Source organism: Schistocerca piceifrons, chromosome 2 (genome assembly GCF_021461385.2).
Source record: "Schistocerca piceifrons isolate TAMUIC-IGC-003096 chromosome 2, iqSchPice1.1, whole genome shotgun sequence".
NCBI classification, from domain to species: domain Eukaryota; kingdom Metazoa; phylum Arthropoda; class Insecta; order Orthoptera; family Acrididae; genus Schistocerca; species Schistocerca piceifrons.
This window is the reverse complement of record NC_060139.1, coordinates 661225986-661241260: the sequence shown is the minus strand read 5'-3', so window position 1 is coordinate 661241260 and position 15275 is coordinate 661225986. Positions and strand designations below refer to the sequence as shown.

Sequence of the window (15275 nt, the reverse complement as noted above, 5' to 3'; positions counted from 1 at the left end):
TGCCACAAACTCCTCTTCTCCCCAATCCTATTCAATACCTCCTCATTAGTTACGTGATCTACCCACTTTATATTCAGCATTCTTCTGTAGCACCACATTTCGAAAGCTTCTATTCTCTTCTTGTCCAAACTGGTTATCGTCCATGTTTCACTTCCATACATGGCTACACTCCATTCAAAGACTTTCAGAAACGACTTCCTGACACTTAAATCTATACTCGGTGTTAACAAATTTCTCTTCTTCAGAAACGATTTCCTTGCCATTGCCAGTCTACATTTTATATCCTCTCTACTTCGACCATCATCAGTTATTTTACTCCCTAAATAGCAAAACTCCTTTACTACTTTAAGTGTCTCATTTCCTAATCTAATTCCCTCAGCATAACCCGATTTAATTTGACTACATTCCATTATCCTCGTTTTGCTTTTGTTGATATTCATCTTATATCCTCCTTTCAAGACACTGTCCATTCCGTTCAACTGCTCTTCCAAGTCCTTTGCTGTCTCTGACAGAATTACGATGTCATCGGCGAACCTCAAAGTTTTTACTTCTTAATAATTGATAACATGTAGGAAAAGGCATGTGAAATAGGATAACACGGATTTTTATAGAAATATCAAAGAGATACAAATTACAAATAGTACAGCTATATGCTCCTACTTCAAGCCATTCTGACGATAAATTAGAAGCATTTAATGACGAAATAAAATATGTACACGATTAAAGACGGGTCTATCACTTTAACCTGGATAACTGGAGATTTAAATGCCAATGTTGGTATTTAAAAAAAAAGATGTTTCCGAAATTGCCACGAAATCGATGAAAGGAATGAAAGAGGAGGACACTTGTTCAGGTTGCCGAAGAGAGTAACTTATTAACCGATAACACTTTCTTAAGAAACAACTAACAGAAAATGGACATGGGTAAGTCCACATCATGAAAGTATAAATGAAGTAGATTTTACAGTTGCAAACCAAAACAAAATAATCAAAGACGTTTCAGTTGTAAACCAATTTAATACTGATAGCGACCACGGATTGCTAAGAATGAAAGTAGACATAAACATCCAACAAGAAGTACGGGGACTAAGATCAGTGGAAAAAAAAACTATCATGTATTAACCGACCATATACACGTCCTACATATGGCAATTAATCGAGTAAATGAATATGAAAGGTCACTACCTATAGATTTTATAGACGTCAAACAAGCTTTTAATTCTATCAGTCACACTGCAGTTATGCAGACACTGACCGTACAATGTGTGGAACAAAGTACAGAAACATATTACGTTACGACTGTGATACCGCGATAGATTCTTTTAGCATAGTAATTTTCCGTTAAAAGAGCAGTAAAGTAGGGTGACTTTATATCCACGAAACTATTTATAACGGTCCTTCAGGTAGCTATGTGACAAATTAATTGAAAAAGTGGGAATTAGAATAAGATTTAATAACTTGAGATTTGAAGATTATGTAACAGACCTAGCAACAATGCAAATACCAAGCGCAAGAAGTGGTTAACATTTTGTTTTTCTGTTTTTTTTTTAGTCATCCGTGTTCTGACTACCTCGGCTCCTCCGACCGTCAAGGGTTATTATGCTGCCTAGGTAGTAGAATTCCTTAACTTCATCTACTTCATGACTATCAGTCCTGATGTTAAGTTCCTCGTTGTTCTCATTTCTGCTGCTTCTAATTATTTTCGTCTTTCTTCGATTTACTCTCAATACACATTCTGTACTCATTAGACTGTTCATCCATTCAGTATATCAAGTAGTTCTTCTTCACTTTAAACTGTAGACAGCAATATTGTCAGCGAATCTTATCTTTGATATCCATTCACCTTGAATCTTGATCCCAATCTTGAACTTTTCTTTCACTTCCCTATTGCTTCTACGATGTGTAGGTTGAACAATAGGGCTGTAAGAATACACCCCCGCCTTACCCCATTTTTATCCGAGCAATTCGTTCACGGTCTTCCAGTCTTATCGTTCCCTCTTGGTTCTCGTAAATGTTGTATACTACCTGTTTCCCCTATAGCTTATCCCTATTGTTCTCAAGGTTTCGAACATTTTGCACAATTTCCATTGTCGAACGCTTTGTTCAGGTCGACAAATCTTATAAAGGTGTCTTGATTTTTCTTCAGTCTCTCTTCCATTATCAACTGGAACGTCATAATTGCCCCTCTGGTACTTTACCTTTCCTAAAGCCAAACTGATCGTCATCTAACACACCCTCAATCTCCTTTTCCATTCTTCTGTATATTATTCTGGCCAGCAACTTGGATGTATGAGCTGCTAAGCTGATTGTGCGATAATTCTCACACTTGTCGGCTCTTGCAGTCTTCGGAATTCTGTGAACGATATTTTTCCGAAAGTGAGATGGTATATCGCCAGACTCATATATTCTACACACCAACGTAAATAATGGTTATGTTACCATTTCCCCCAATGATTTTAGAAATTCTGATGCAGTGTTGTCCATCCCTTCTACTGTATTCGATCGTAGGTCTTCCAAAGCTCTGTTAAATTCTTATTCTAAAACTGGATTCCCTATTTCTTCTATATCGACACTGTCACTTCTCCTGTCACGTCATTCGACAAGTCATCCCCCTCACAGACGCCTTCAGTGTACTCCCTCCACCTATCTGCTCTCTCCTCTGCATTTAACAGTGGAATTACCATTACATTCTTAATGTTACCGGCTTTACTTTTAATTTCACCTGAGACTCTTATAAATTCTCCTTATGTTGAGTCAGTTCTTTTGACAATCATTTCTTTTTCATTACCTTTCACATTTCTCATAGAGCCATTTTGCCTTAGGTTCCCTGCACTGCATACTTATTTCATTCCTAAGTGATTTGTATTTCTGTATCCCGAATTTCATTGAACATTTTTGAACTACCGTCTTTCGTCGATCAACTGAAGTACTTCTTCTGCTACCCTCGGTTTCTTCGCAGTTACCTTTCTTGTACGTACGGTTTTCTTCCCAACGTCCGTGATTACCCTTTTTATAGATGACCACTCCTCTTCAACTGAACTGTCTACAAAGCTATTCATTATGGCAGTATCTATAGCCTCAGAGCTCTTCAAGTGTAAGTCGTCATTCCTTAGTACTTCCGTATCCCACTTCTTTGCGCACTGATTTTTCCTGACTAATCTCCTAAACGTCCCTCTGCTCTTCATCACCACTAAGTTGTGTTGTGAGCCTAAATCTGCTCCTGGGTATACCTTACAATCCAATATCTGATTTTGGAATCTCTACCTAACTGAAATCTTCCCGTATCTCCTGGCCTTTCGCATGTTTACCTCCTCCTCTTGTCACTCTTGAATACAGTATTCGCTGTTACTCGCTGAAATTTGTTGCGAAAATCAGTTAGTCTTTCTCCTCTTTCATTCCTAGTACTAAGACCACATTCTCCTGGAAACTTTTCTTCTATCCATCCCCTTACAACCGCATTTAAATACCCCATGAGTGTTAGGTTTTCATCTCCCTCTACGTACTGAATTATCCGTCAATATCCTCGTATACTTTCTCTATCTCTTCATCATCGGCTTGCTACGTCGGCATGTATATCTTAACTATTGTTGTCGGTGTTGGACTACCGTAGATTTTGACGAGAACAATCCTATCACTGAACTGTTCACAGTAACTCACTCTCTGATCTACCTTCCTATTCATAACTCCACTCCCGTTACACCATTTCCTGCTGCTGACCATGAATCCTTGTCTTCTTTCCACTTCACTAAGTTACACTATATCTAGTTTGGGCATACACATTTATCTATTCAGATTTTCTAGTTCCCCTACCTCTTTCAAACTTCTGACATTCCACTCTCCGACTCATAGAACGTTACTCTTTCGTTGGTTCTTCAGTATTTTTCTCATGGTTACCTCCCCCTCGGCAAACCCCTTCCAGAGAGCCAGATAGGGGACCATTCCAGAATCTTTTGCCAATGGAGAGATCATCATGACACTTTTTCAATAACAGGCCGTATGGCCTGTGGATACACGTTACGTGTTTTTAATGGAGTGGTTTCCAGTGCCTTTTGCATCCTCATGCCGTTGGCCATTGCCTTTTCTTCCGCCTTTAGGGGCAGTTTCCCACTCCAAGGGCAAGAAACTGCTCTTAATCTCTACCCGCTCCTTCACCCACTTTGACAAGGGCGTTGCCAGAATGAGGGGTGACTTCTTATGCCGGAAGTCTTCAATCGCCCCTGCTGATGATTTTTATTCAAAATCTAAGCGGTGGCGGGTATAGCGTCCCCAGTGAAATAATAAGAAAATACTTAAAAAACAGTATTTATAAAGAAGAGACATTTAAAAATTGAATAATATACAGTTTTCTCATGTATCCGTATTATAAAAATTTCTCTGTGTAAGTTTCGAGGGCAAAGAAATATAACAAAATGATCTAAAGAGACGACAAGATACGCTCTTTTGTTAATTTTTTAGTCGTCTTCACTTCTTCTCTTGTCTTGGTTGCGCGTAGACGGACATCTTGCGAGTGCTGGCAAATGTAGGCATATTTATACTAATTAAGGAGATAATATATTGATTTAATATTATTGTTCACTTTTAATTTGTAAGAGGTGATCCCAACTTCATGTCCGCCTTCCTTGAATTAACCTGCATTCGAGTAATTTACAGTGCAACAATCGCAGCGGCCGATGCAGCCAACGACGCCATTACGTAGCGTTATTAACTTATAGAAAATAGCGGAATCGAAAAACTCGCCCGCTATTATCATAATATACTTTTTTTCCACAGCCGCTCGACGTTGCAGAAAATTCGTAGCTTTAAGATTCTTATTTTCAGTACAACAGCCGAGAGCCAGAGCCAGGACTCCGACTACAATGCAATGGCTAACGGAGGAAAGAAAAAATACTCTGGCGCGGGTGTGGGCCGCAATTGTAATTAATAAGTAAAGATTTTTTGTTTTAAATTGAATTGACTAGCCGAGGAAATTAATATGAAAAGTTTATTCCAGTGTTCAACTTATTTGCTCATGTTTTAAGATTCTGCGAGTCTAACGTTCATTAACGTAACAATTTCCACTGAAGATTAATATTGCTAAAAAAGAGAACTTCACGAAAGCATTTAACTGTAAATCAAAATTGAATGAAATATCATTTTCATTAAGGCCCACCACGTAAGTCAGCAACAATCACCATTACCAATCAATTTCTGCAGTAAATAATAAATTAATTTACGACGGCCGACGGACGCGAGACGGGGTTCGAACCCTGGACCGATGACGTTTTGATTGATAATCAAAGACGCTACGTGGGCAATTGTAGGACAAAAACTATTGAAGAATAACTATCGAAAACTGTTAACGAATGTGTTATCTGTGGTACTTAACTGATATCCAAGGTGACTTAAAACTAGAAAATTCTCACCGTATCAAGTTAGGTTGAAGGGCTTATTGAAGAAATGCCACCGATCTGCTGTTGCGTAGGCAGTCCTTGTCGTCTATGAAATCGATGCTATGGCGCCTGGGTGAATGACGATTTCGGACAAGGGTTTCTGTCTGAAGTTTATTTTTCTCCTGTATACCGAAAACATCAGAGATTTTAGAGGGTTCCAGGAAAAAAAAATAAATTGCGGATGGAGACCGGCAGCCACGAGGCGACAGAGCATCGCATACACAGTAGACTAGGCCCGTCCACGCAGCCGCTAGCTCCATCTTCTCCACTGGCGATCTCCAATCGGTCGCGATCACAGAATGAAAAACAACATTGCGAGACGTTCCGCCTATGGTCCGTTAGAGTACGAAGACACGTTTACTGCTGAAAAAGGACCGCGCAGCAGACGCCGGCGCTTGTAACTTCGACGCTCTATAGCGCCGTTGGATGACGTTTCCGAATGTGGGTTCCTGCGCTCGATTTCTTCCTCAAGACATCATCTACAACCTCTCGAAGTTTATCGCAACATTTCTGGAACATGCTGTATGTTACTGATCTGAATTAAGGAAGGTGATGATTTTTTGTATCCCGTTGCCTGCCAAACTAATTCCATCCACGTAAACAATTATTTGGATCTATCTTACTAGACGCACGCACCTTGCCACTATGTAGAAAATGAGGGAGACGCCGAGGAAGGCTGTTGCCACGAAGATCCATACGTCAACGGTGAAAGGGTCCATGAATGAGAAAAGACTGCGTTCCATCTTCTCAGCCTTCTTGTACAGGATGCTGATACCTAAACAAGGCACATTTGTCACATTAGTGCTCAGCACGTACCCAGAATTCCTTAAATTAATCATATGTTCACAGAACAAGAACGCCAGGGTTGCATAAGAAGAGAGTTGTGCTGTGTTTGGGATACGCATGGCATGGCACATTTTCCCATAGAAACAAGCTTGACTGTTCCGGTAAGCCGGCCGCGGTGGCCGTGCGGCTCTAGGCGTTCCAGTCCGGAGCCGCGCTGCTGCTACGGTCGCAGGTTCGAATCCTGCCTCGGGCGTGAATGTGTGTGATGTCCTTAGGTTAGTTAGGTTTAAGTAGTTGTAAGTTCTAGGGGACTGATGACCACAGCAGTTGAGTCCCATAGTGCTCAGAGCCATTTTTTTGTTCCGGTAACGCTAAAGTCAGTATGATAACTTTAATAGTAGAATCTGAGAGAACGTGCTGCTCAGTTATGGGAAAAAATATTAGAGAGAATGTGGTTTTCAGAATTTGGCGCAAAATAAGGTGCGAGGAACGTTTGGAGTAGATCCGTGTGTGAGTTGGTTCGGAACACGAACCCACATCCTTGGACTCTGTGGCAGTGCGTGACAACTGCACACTTAACGGGGACATTTAGAGCTTCAATCTGTGATCTGTTTTTCTCCAGGCTATACAGAGCATTTCCTGCTGTGCTGATGACCTGCCGGCAAAGGAGGAAAAAAGTGCGAAGATGGTTCAGATGGCTCTAAGCACTATGGGACTTAACATCTGAGGCCATCAGTCCCCTATAACTTAGAACTACTTAAACCTAACTAACCTAAGGACATCACACACATCCATGCCCGAGGCAGGATTCGAACCTGCGACCGTAGCAGCGGCGATGTTCCGGACTGAAGCGCCTATAACCACTCGGAGACAGCGGCCGGCAAAGGGCAGAGAGATTGACTTAACCACAGCCTCGTGGGTATCAGTGAAACAGCTTTTTGGCCTCCTCATTACATAACCAAACAAAAACAGGTTGTAAAAGTTGTACTATTACAGAAAATTAACGAGAGCTTATACAGCACATCACAAAAATGTGAAGCATCCAGGAGACCTGGTTAAATATCAGTCTATATACATACACACGTAACACCGATCAGAATTGCAGTTCTTCGTGAAAGGTAGAACGGCCACCACAGTTATTGGTGTCGTTCATGGTTAGTGTTGTTATCAGGCCTCGTAAGTTACACATTTTGAGTCACTATTGCCACCAAGGATAACTCCGAAATTATGATAGGAGCGGCAAAGTTTGTGGGACAAATGTTGCATGGGACAAGGCGGTCCACAATATTACGTTGGTTTTTTGTTGCTAGGTGGAGTTTCCTGGTATGGTCTTCCCTGTGGAGCCATCAACAAGGAAACGTCATCTGCCATCACACTGACGGTGTGTGTGTTTAGTACCACGTGCCTCGACCTGGTAAGAAATTGGACTCATCAGCTGGATGCGACCTTGGGTCGATATCGGCTCTATTAGGCTTGTATGAAATGGAGATAAGTTGCTCCAAATGATGGTGTATTCCTCGTTTTCTAGAAATCCTTTGTGTAGCAATGGTTTGAATTTCGGACAGCATAGAAACTTTGTTAATGTGTGGCTGCAGTAACCCAACTGTATGCTCTACAATGATGCATGCTTGAGCAGGTGCTGTTAGCAAGCTCACATTCAGTTGCGTCTTTTTTTTTAATTTGTGCAAAAGTTTCTCTGTTTATTATTGATTAATAGAATAGGCTTCATGTTGGTTCACATTGTTGACTGAATGGCAGTTGTGGTTTCCATCAAGGCCATATGATAATTGGTAGCCATCTTTAATGCTAATGTTTTGGCTATTTAGAGTGGCTCATTATAGAAATAGTGTTTCCTCAAATCTTTGGTGATTACTGCTTGGGACTGATTATTTGGAGCTGTCTGGATTTTAAAATCATAATGGTCTGAGTGCTTGGTGTACCAAAGGTTATGTGGTGTTCTAACAGCTGTCAGTAAGTGACTATTATACTTGCATGAATGTTTGTTTTGTGATTATTCTAACAACATATAAATGGCGTCATAGATCTGAGACATTCAGGGCGTTTCTTTTATTTGTGACCTTGGCAACCAGGCACTCTAAGAGTTACATTTTATAAATTTCTGTGGAAGTGACACTGTCCTGTATTTTGTTTTTTAGTGGCAGTATATTGGGGTTATAAGTTCAAATGGCTCAAATGGCTCTGAGCACTATGGGACTCAACTGCTGTGGTTATCAGTCCCCTAGAACTTAGAACTACTTAAACCTAAGGACATCACACACATCCATGCCCGAGGCAGGATTCGAACCTGCGACCGTAGCAGTCGCACGGTTCCGGACTGCGCGCCTAGAACCGCGAGACCACCGCGGCCGGCGGGGTTATAAGTCGTGCTAATGAGTAGTAAATATGAACTGATAGTCTGCCTCTTGATTTTGATGGATCAGTGAAGACTTTTACGTTGTTAATAAAGATGTTATCTAAGATGTTGCACATCTGTCAACCAGCACCACCATTTCTAACTACCGTTGTACACTGGTAGCAGAGAATGGTAATGGAGGTGGTGAGTGGCACGCACAACTGAAAAATTTTCTGAGTTTTAATGAGGAGATTTGCTTTTGAATTGGCCTGGTCTCACGGACGGTATTTTTAGATAATTGTGTTTCAGAATGTCTGCAAGTGAGGTGACTGGTATCGCAGAACTGCAGAAGACTGATATCATGTATGAACTATGGACTGGAGGTTGCGACTTTTCCAGGAGTATGGTCGAGCTGGTGTGGGAGTGAGAGAGGCAATCAACTACATCATGGCCACACAAAACTTGAGCTCAACTGAGGTGGGAGATGCTGACACCAACATTCAGTGTGTGCTGGGGGGGCTTATACACTCCTGGAAATGGAAAAAAGAACACATTGACACCGGTGTGTCAGACCCACCATACTTGCTCCGGACACTGCGAGAGGGCTGTACAAGCAATGATCACACGCACGGCACAGCGGACACACCAGGAACCGCGGTGTTGGCCGTCGAATGGCGCTAGCTGCGCAGCATTTGTGCACCGCCGCCGTCAGTGTCAGCCAGTTTGCCGTGGCATACGGAGCTCCATCGCAGTCTTTAACACTGGTAGCATGCCGCGACAGCGTGGACGTGAACCGTATGTGCAGTTGACGGACTTTGAGCGAGGGCGTATAGTGGGCATGCGGGAGGCCGGGTGGACGTACCGCCGAATTGCTCAACACGTGGGGCGTGAGGTCTCCACAGTACATCGATGTTGTCGCCAGTGGTCGGCGGAAGGTGCACGTGCCCGTCGACCTGGGACCGGACCGCAGCGACGCACGGATGCACGCCAAGACCGTAGGATCCTACGCAGTGCCGTAGGGGACCGCACCGCCACTTCCCAGCAAATTAGGGACACTGTTGCTCCTGGGGTATCAGCGAGGACCATTCGCAACCGTCTCCATGAAGCTGGGCTACGATCCCGCACACCGTTAGGCCGTCTTCCGCTCACGCCCCAACATCGTGCAGCCCGCCTCCAGTGGTGTCGCGACAGGCGTGAATGGAGGGACGAATGGAGACGTGTCGTCTTCAGCGATGAGAGTCGCTTCTGCCTTGGTGCCAATGATGGTCGTACGCGTGTTTGGCGCCGTGCAAGTGAGCGCCACAATCAGGACTGCATACGACCGAGGCACACAGGGCCAACACCCGGCATCATGGTGTGGGGAGCGATCTCCTACACTGGCCGTACACCACTGGTGATCGTCGAGGGGACACTGAATAGTGCACGGTACATCCAAACCGTCATCGAACCCATCGTTCTCCCATTCCTAGACCGGCAAGGGAACTTGCTGTTCCAACAGGACAATGCACGTCCGCATGTATCCCGTGCCACCCAACGTGCTCTAGAAGGTGTAAGTCAACTACCCTGGCCAGCAAGATCTCCGGATCTGTCCCCCATTGAGCATGTTTGGGACTGGATGAAGCGTCGTCTCACGCGGTCTGCACGTCCAGCACGAACGCTGGTCCAACTGAGGCGCCAGGTGGAAATGGCATGGCAAGCCGTTCCACAGGACTACATCCAGCATCTCTACGATCGTCTCCATGGGAGAATAGCAGCCTGCATTGCTGCGAAAGGTGGATATACACTGTACTAGTGCCGACATTGTGCATGCTCTGTTGCCTGTGTCTATGTGCCTGTGGTTCTGTCAGTGTGATCATGTGATGTATCTGACCCCAGGAATGTGTCAATAAAGTTTCCCCTTCCTGGGACAATGAATTCACGGTGTTCTTATTTCAATTTCCAGGAGTGTATTGTTAGTGTGTTTTTTCAAAACTACTGAACTACCACACTCGCAAATTAGTTGAATCAGGACATTAGTGATGCATTATGCTAACAGGGCTTGAGATTTGTGTAGTGTCAGCACAAAGGATATGCGCAATAAACCGCTACAGAAGCAAGTTGACAAATTACTCAGGAGAACACAGAGGGTGATCAATTGTACCGCTAAATCCACGATGGCGAAGGCAGCTATATCTATGAAACCAATGCATAGTGAGTGAACTAACCAAAAAATGTGTTTTATTGGTATTTTAACACATTGCCTAATCATTTAGTGGGTCTGCTACGGAAAGGGGGAGTATTGTCTGTGACATGTACTGAGGAGATCGAATGGTCGCTTTAATTTCTCTTGAATTTTCGGGATTGTGCTGAAGAGTTCTGTGCAAGTTACAACCAGTGTTACCGACTTCTATTTCCAATGGTCACGAGGCGTTTGAAACAATCTTTGAAGCAGACAATATGGAATAAGAATGAAATATTCACTCTACAGCGGAGTGTGCGCTGATATGAAACATCCTGGCAGATTAAAACTGTGTGCCGGACCGAGGCTCGAACTCGGGACCTTTGCCTTTCGCGGGCAAGTGCTCTACCAACTGAGCTACCCAAGCACAACTCACGCCCCGTCGTCACAGTTCGCAGGAGAGCTTCTGTAAAGTTTGGAAGGTAGGAGACGAGGTACTGGCAGAAGTAAACCTGTGAGGACGGGGCGTGAGTCGTGCTTGGGTAGCTCAGCTGGTAGAGCACTTGCCCGCGAAAGGCAAAGGTCCCGAGTTCGAGTCTCGGTCCAGCACACAGTTTTAATCTGCCAGGAAGTTTCAATATGGAATAAGTTATACTTTTCGGAATTTAGGCAGTCAACACGTTGGGCTATATGTCTGCCCAGGTAACATTAGATTAAATTAGGTTAGATTAGTACTTGTTCCATAGATAATGAATACGACACGTCGTAATGATGTGGAACGTGTCAGGTTAATAAAAGGCGTCCATACAAGATATTACATTAAACAAAATATTACTTGACACTTAATTTTTTGTGGGGATTGGGGAAATTACCCACTTACTATATCCAAAAATTCATCTAATGAGTAGAAGCAGTTGCCATTAATAAATTCTTTTAATTTCCTTTTAAATGCTATATGGCAATCTGTCAGACTTTTGATGCTATTAGGTAAGTGACCAAAGACTTTTGTGACAGCATAATTTATCCCCTTCTCAGCCAAAGTTAGATTTAACCTTGAGTAGTGAAGATCTTCCTTTCTCTTAGTGTCGTAGCCATGTACACTGCTATTACTTTTGAATTCGTTTGGATTGTTAATAACAAATTTCATAAGTGAAGATATATATTGTGAGGCTACAGTGAAGATCTCTAAATAAGTGTCTCCAGGATGATCTTGGATGAGCTCCAGCAATTATTCTGATTACACGCTTTTGGGCAATGAACACTCTTTTACTCAATGTGAGTTACCCCAGAATATGATACTATACGAAAGCAGAGAATGAAAATACGCGTGGTAAGCTAATTTACTGAGATGTATATCGCCAAAGTTTGCAATGACCCTAATAGCATAAGTAACTGAACTCAAACGTTTCAGCAGATCCTCAGTGTGTTTTTTCCAGTTCAACCACTCATGAATGCATACACCTAGAAATTTTGAATATTCTACCTTACCTACCGATTTCTGATCGAAGTCTATGTTTATTAATGGTGTCACTCCATTTACTGTGTGGAACTGAATATACTGTGTTTTGTCAAAGTTTAATGAGAGCCCATTTGCAGAGAACCACTTAATGATTTTCTAAAAAAAATCGTTTATAATTTTACCAGTTAACTCTTGTCTGTTGGGTGTGATAACTATACTTGTATCATCGGCAAAAAGTACCAGCTTTGCGTCTTCGTGAATATAGAATGGCAAGTCATTAATATGTATTAAGAACAACAGAGGACCCAAGACCAACCTTGCGGCACCCGATTCTTGATTGTTCCCCAGTTTGAGAAATCATCAGTTTTTTGCATATTATGTGAACTGCTTATTTCAACTTTCTGCACTCATCCTGTTAGGTATGATTTAAACCATTTGAGTACTGTCCCATTCATACCACAGTACTTGAGATTATCTAGAAGTGTTCCATGATTTACACAATCAAAAGCTTCTGATAGATCACAAAAAATCCCAATGGGTGACTTCCGGTTACTCAGAGCATTTAATATTTCATTAGTGAAAGTATATATAGCATTTTCCGTTGAAAAACCCTTCTAGAAACCAAACTGAAATTTTGTTAATACTTTATTTTTAGAAAGGTGTGAAGCTACTCTACAATGCATTACTTTTTCAGGAATTTTGGATAAGGCAGTCAGAAGAGAGATTGGGCTGTAGTTGTTGACATCAGACGTATCCCCTTTTTTATGCAATGGTTTAACAATGGCATACTTCAGTCTATCTGGGAAAATACTCTGCTTCAGAGAGCTATTATATATGTGGCTAAGAATCCCACTTATTTCTTGGGAACAAGCTTTTATTATACTGCTGGATATGCCATCAATTCCATGTGAGCTTTTATTCTTGAGAGAGTTTATTATCTTCCTAATTTCAGAAGGAGAGATGAGCGGAATTTCAATTGTATCAAATGGCGTGGGTAAGGCCTGTTCCACTAACTGCCTTGCTTCTTCTAATGAACATTTAGATCCTATTTTCTCTACAACATTTAAAAAATGATTATACAAAATGTTTTCGACTTCCGGCTTGTTGTTTATCAAGTTTCCATTCGCTATCAAGTTTCCATTCGCTGAACCATCGCTTGATAAAAAAGAGTTATTTCGATGTACAGTGGCACGATGAGCTCTTGGAAAAGGACATAAAGAGAATGAAAGAAACTATCAGAAGTATATGCTCAGATTTTCCTTGTAATATTTTAGAGGTACTTTGTCCCAGCAACCGGTCTACAGCCGATTTAGTGAGAAACCTAGGAGCTTCAAGCAACTGGAAAGATTCATATCGAAGGTGAAGACCATGTGCCATGGAACACGTGCCGAGAGTGAGTCAAAGGGTCAGCAGCTTTGTGTGTGGATGGTGTCAGATAACGGATCATGCTTATCAGACATCTGGTGTTACGGGTGCCGGGTTAAAGGTCCCATTCGTGTGTGGAAGCGTCAACGAAGAACCGTGTGTGCACTTTCGTTCCGGAAGTTTTCTGTGGCTGATCAGTGACGATTGGTATCTGGTACAGAGTGCAGTAAGCAAACTTTCCACTCTCACTGCCGGGATAGACCTGCAGGGTAGCAAATTCTGGGAAAATGGAATTTTTGGGGAAATTTCCCGTTACGGATAGGATTCCAAATTTTGCCTACGTGTTTAAAACTAACATGGTACGGAAGTTATAGATTCCTGCTATTCTGAGGGCGGATTTTATCCGACAAGTTGGCCTGAAATCAAACGTGAGTGGTCATGACGAATGCTTGTAAGGGAGAGAATTGTGATTTACTATCTTATCTCCCGAACAGGGTCGTCGGCTCGGTCACCTGTGTAGTCCATTTAGCTATGTCTTCTCTGAATTAAAAGGCGAAGAATATAAAATAGAGCTTACAGCCAATGGCACTGCAAGACACCTGCCATATCGGTCGTCTTCACCTCACTTTAAGCAGCTTAAGGCAGGTATCGATGAGGTGTTGAAAAGGGGTTTATTGAGCCGTCTAAATCACCCTACTCTTCCTGGATCTTTGTTGTACATAAGGTGCAGGACGGGGTGTTCCACAAAGCGGATTATCAAGCCTTAAAGAAAAATGTTGCTCTTCCCCCAGTACCACTACCTGATTTGTTCTTGTTTACGGCTGGTTTCAGACTGGGAACATTTTATTACTCTCTGCAGTGTACTATTTACTTAAGGACTCTAAGTGATTCCTCAATTTCATATGGCCTATATAGGCGTTTTTATAGCGGTATTTAAAGGCATTTGAATTTAATTCCTCATAAAGAGAAGTTTTCTCGGTATGCCTATCGAATAGAAGACGTTTCCTGCTATATTTTCAAAGTGTTTCTTTCTGACGTGAGGAAATAAAAATACTGATACTGGGACGGAATTAGGAAAAGCTTCTCCATAAACTTCTGTTAAAGACGAATTGTTATTCACATGAAATAGTTATGGTTGTTTATTAACAATAACGTAAAACGAAAATGTTTGTAAGCGCGTTTAAAACGATCGTTGTCGATTGACTGGACAAAATATCATACACAAAATATTTATAGCGTTCTTGAAACATGCCTGACAGAGGCAACATGAGATGTATTCTTCAACGAACACAATTCATTAAGTAATAGCACGATGAGTGAAATTGCAATACTATCAAACTCACTGCTTCGTCAAACCATTCGTAAGTTAAATATTTTTCTATTGAGAGTTTCTTAGCATAAAATATATGCGAATAGCTTTTAACCTTACCCAAATTCATAAAAGGCATGGTGAAGTCCACAACCGATTGTCTTAGCTCTGTAATCGTAAGGTCACATATAGCCAGCTCTGCCCTCTGCAACAAAACAGGCAATCAGCAACGTACGTATGCGAAGTAAAGAGCGTGGTTCGATGCCTAAAACCAGTTATGAGAGAGAGTCGATAAGTGTCAAACTTGCAGACAGGTATGAGAATAAGACGAACACTTTGAAAGGTCCAGAAATACAAAAGAGGCAAACACATTTGTCTTCCTTCATTACCAATACATTTACAAAGAATTGAATTCTA

At 42.0% G+C, this 15275-nt stretch overlaps 1 protein-coding gene across 1 annotated transcript in view; it reads right to left on the bottom strand.

Annotated features, from left to right (window-relative positions):
* LOC124775716 (glutamate receptor ionotropic, kainate 2-like) overlaps window positions 1-15275 on the bottom strand; it is a 282789-nt gene that overhangs the window by 52999 nt on the left and 214515 nt on the right. Inside the window, exons 10-11 of the mRNA XM_047250541.1 lie at window positions 14979-15063; window positions 6065-6203 (exon numbers count right to left, since the gene is read on the bottom strand). Of these exons, the coding sequence (XP_047106497.1) occupies window positions 6065-6203; window positions 14979-15063 (224 nt within the window). The remainder of the gene's footprint in view (window positions 1-6064; window positions 6204-14978; window positions 15064-15275) is intronic.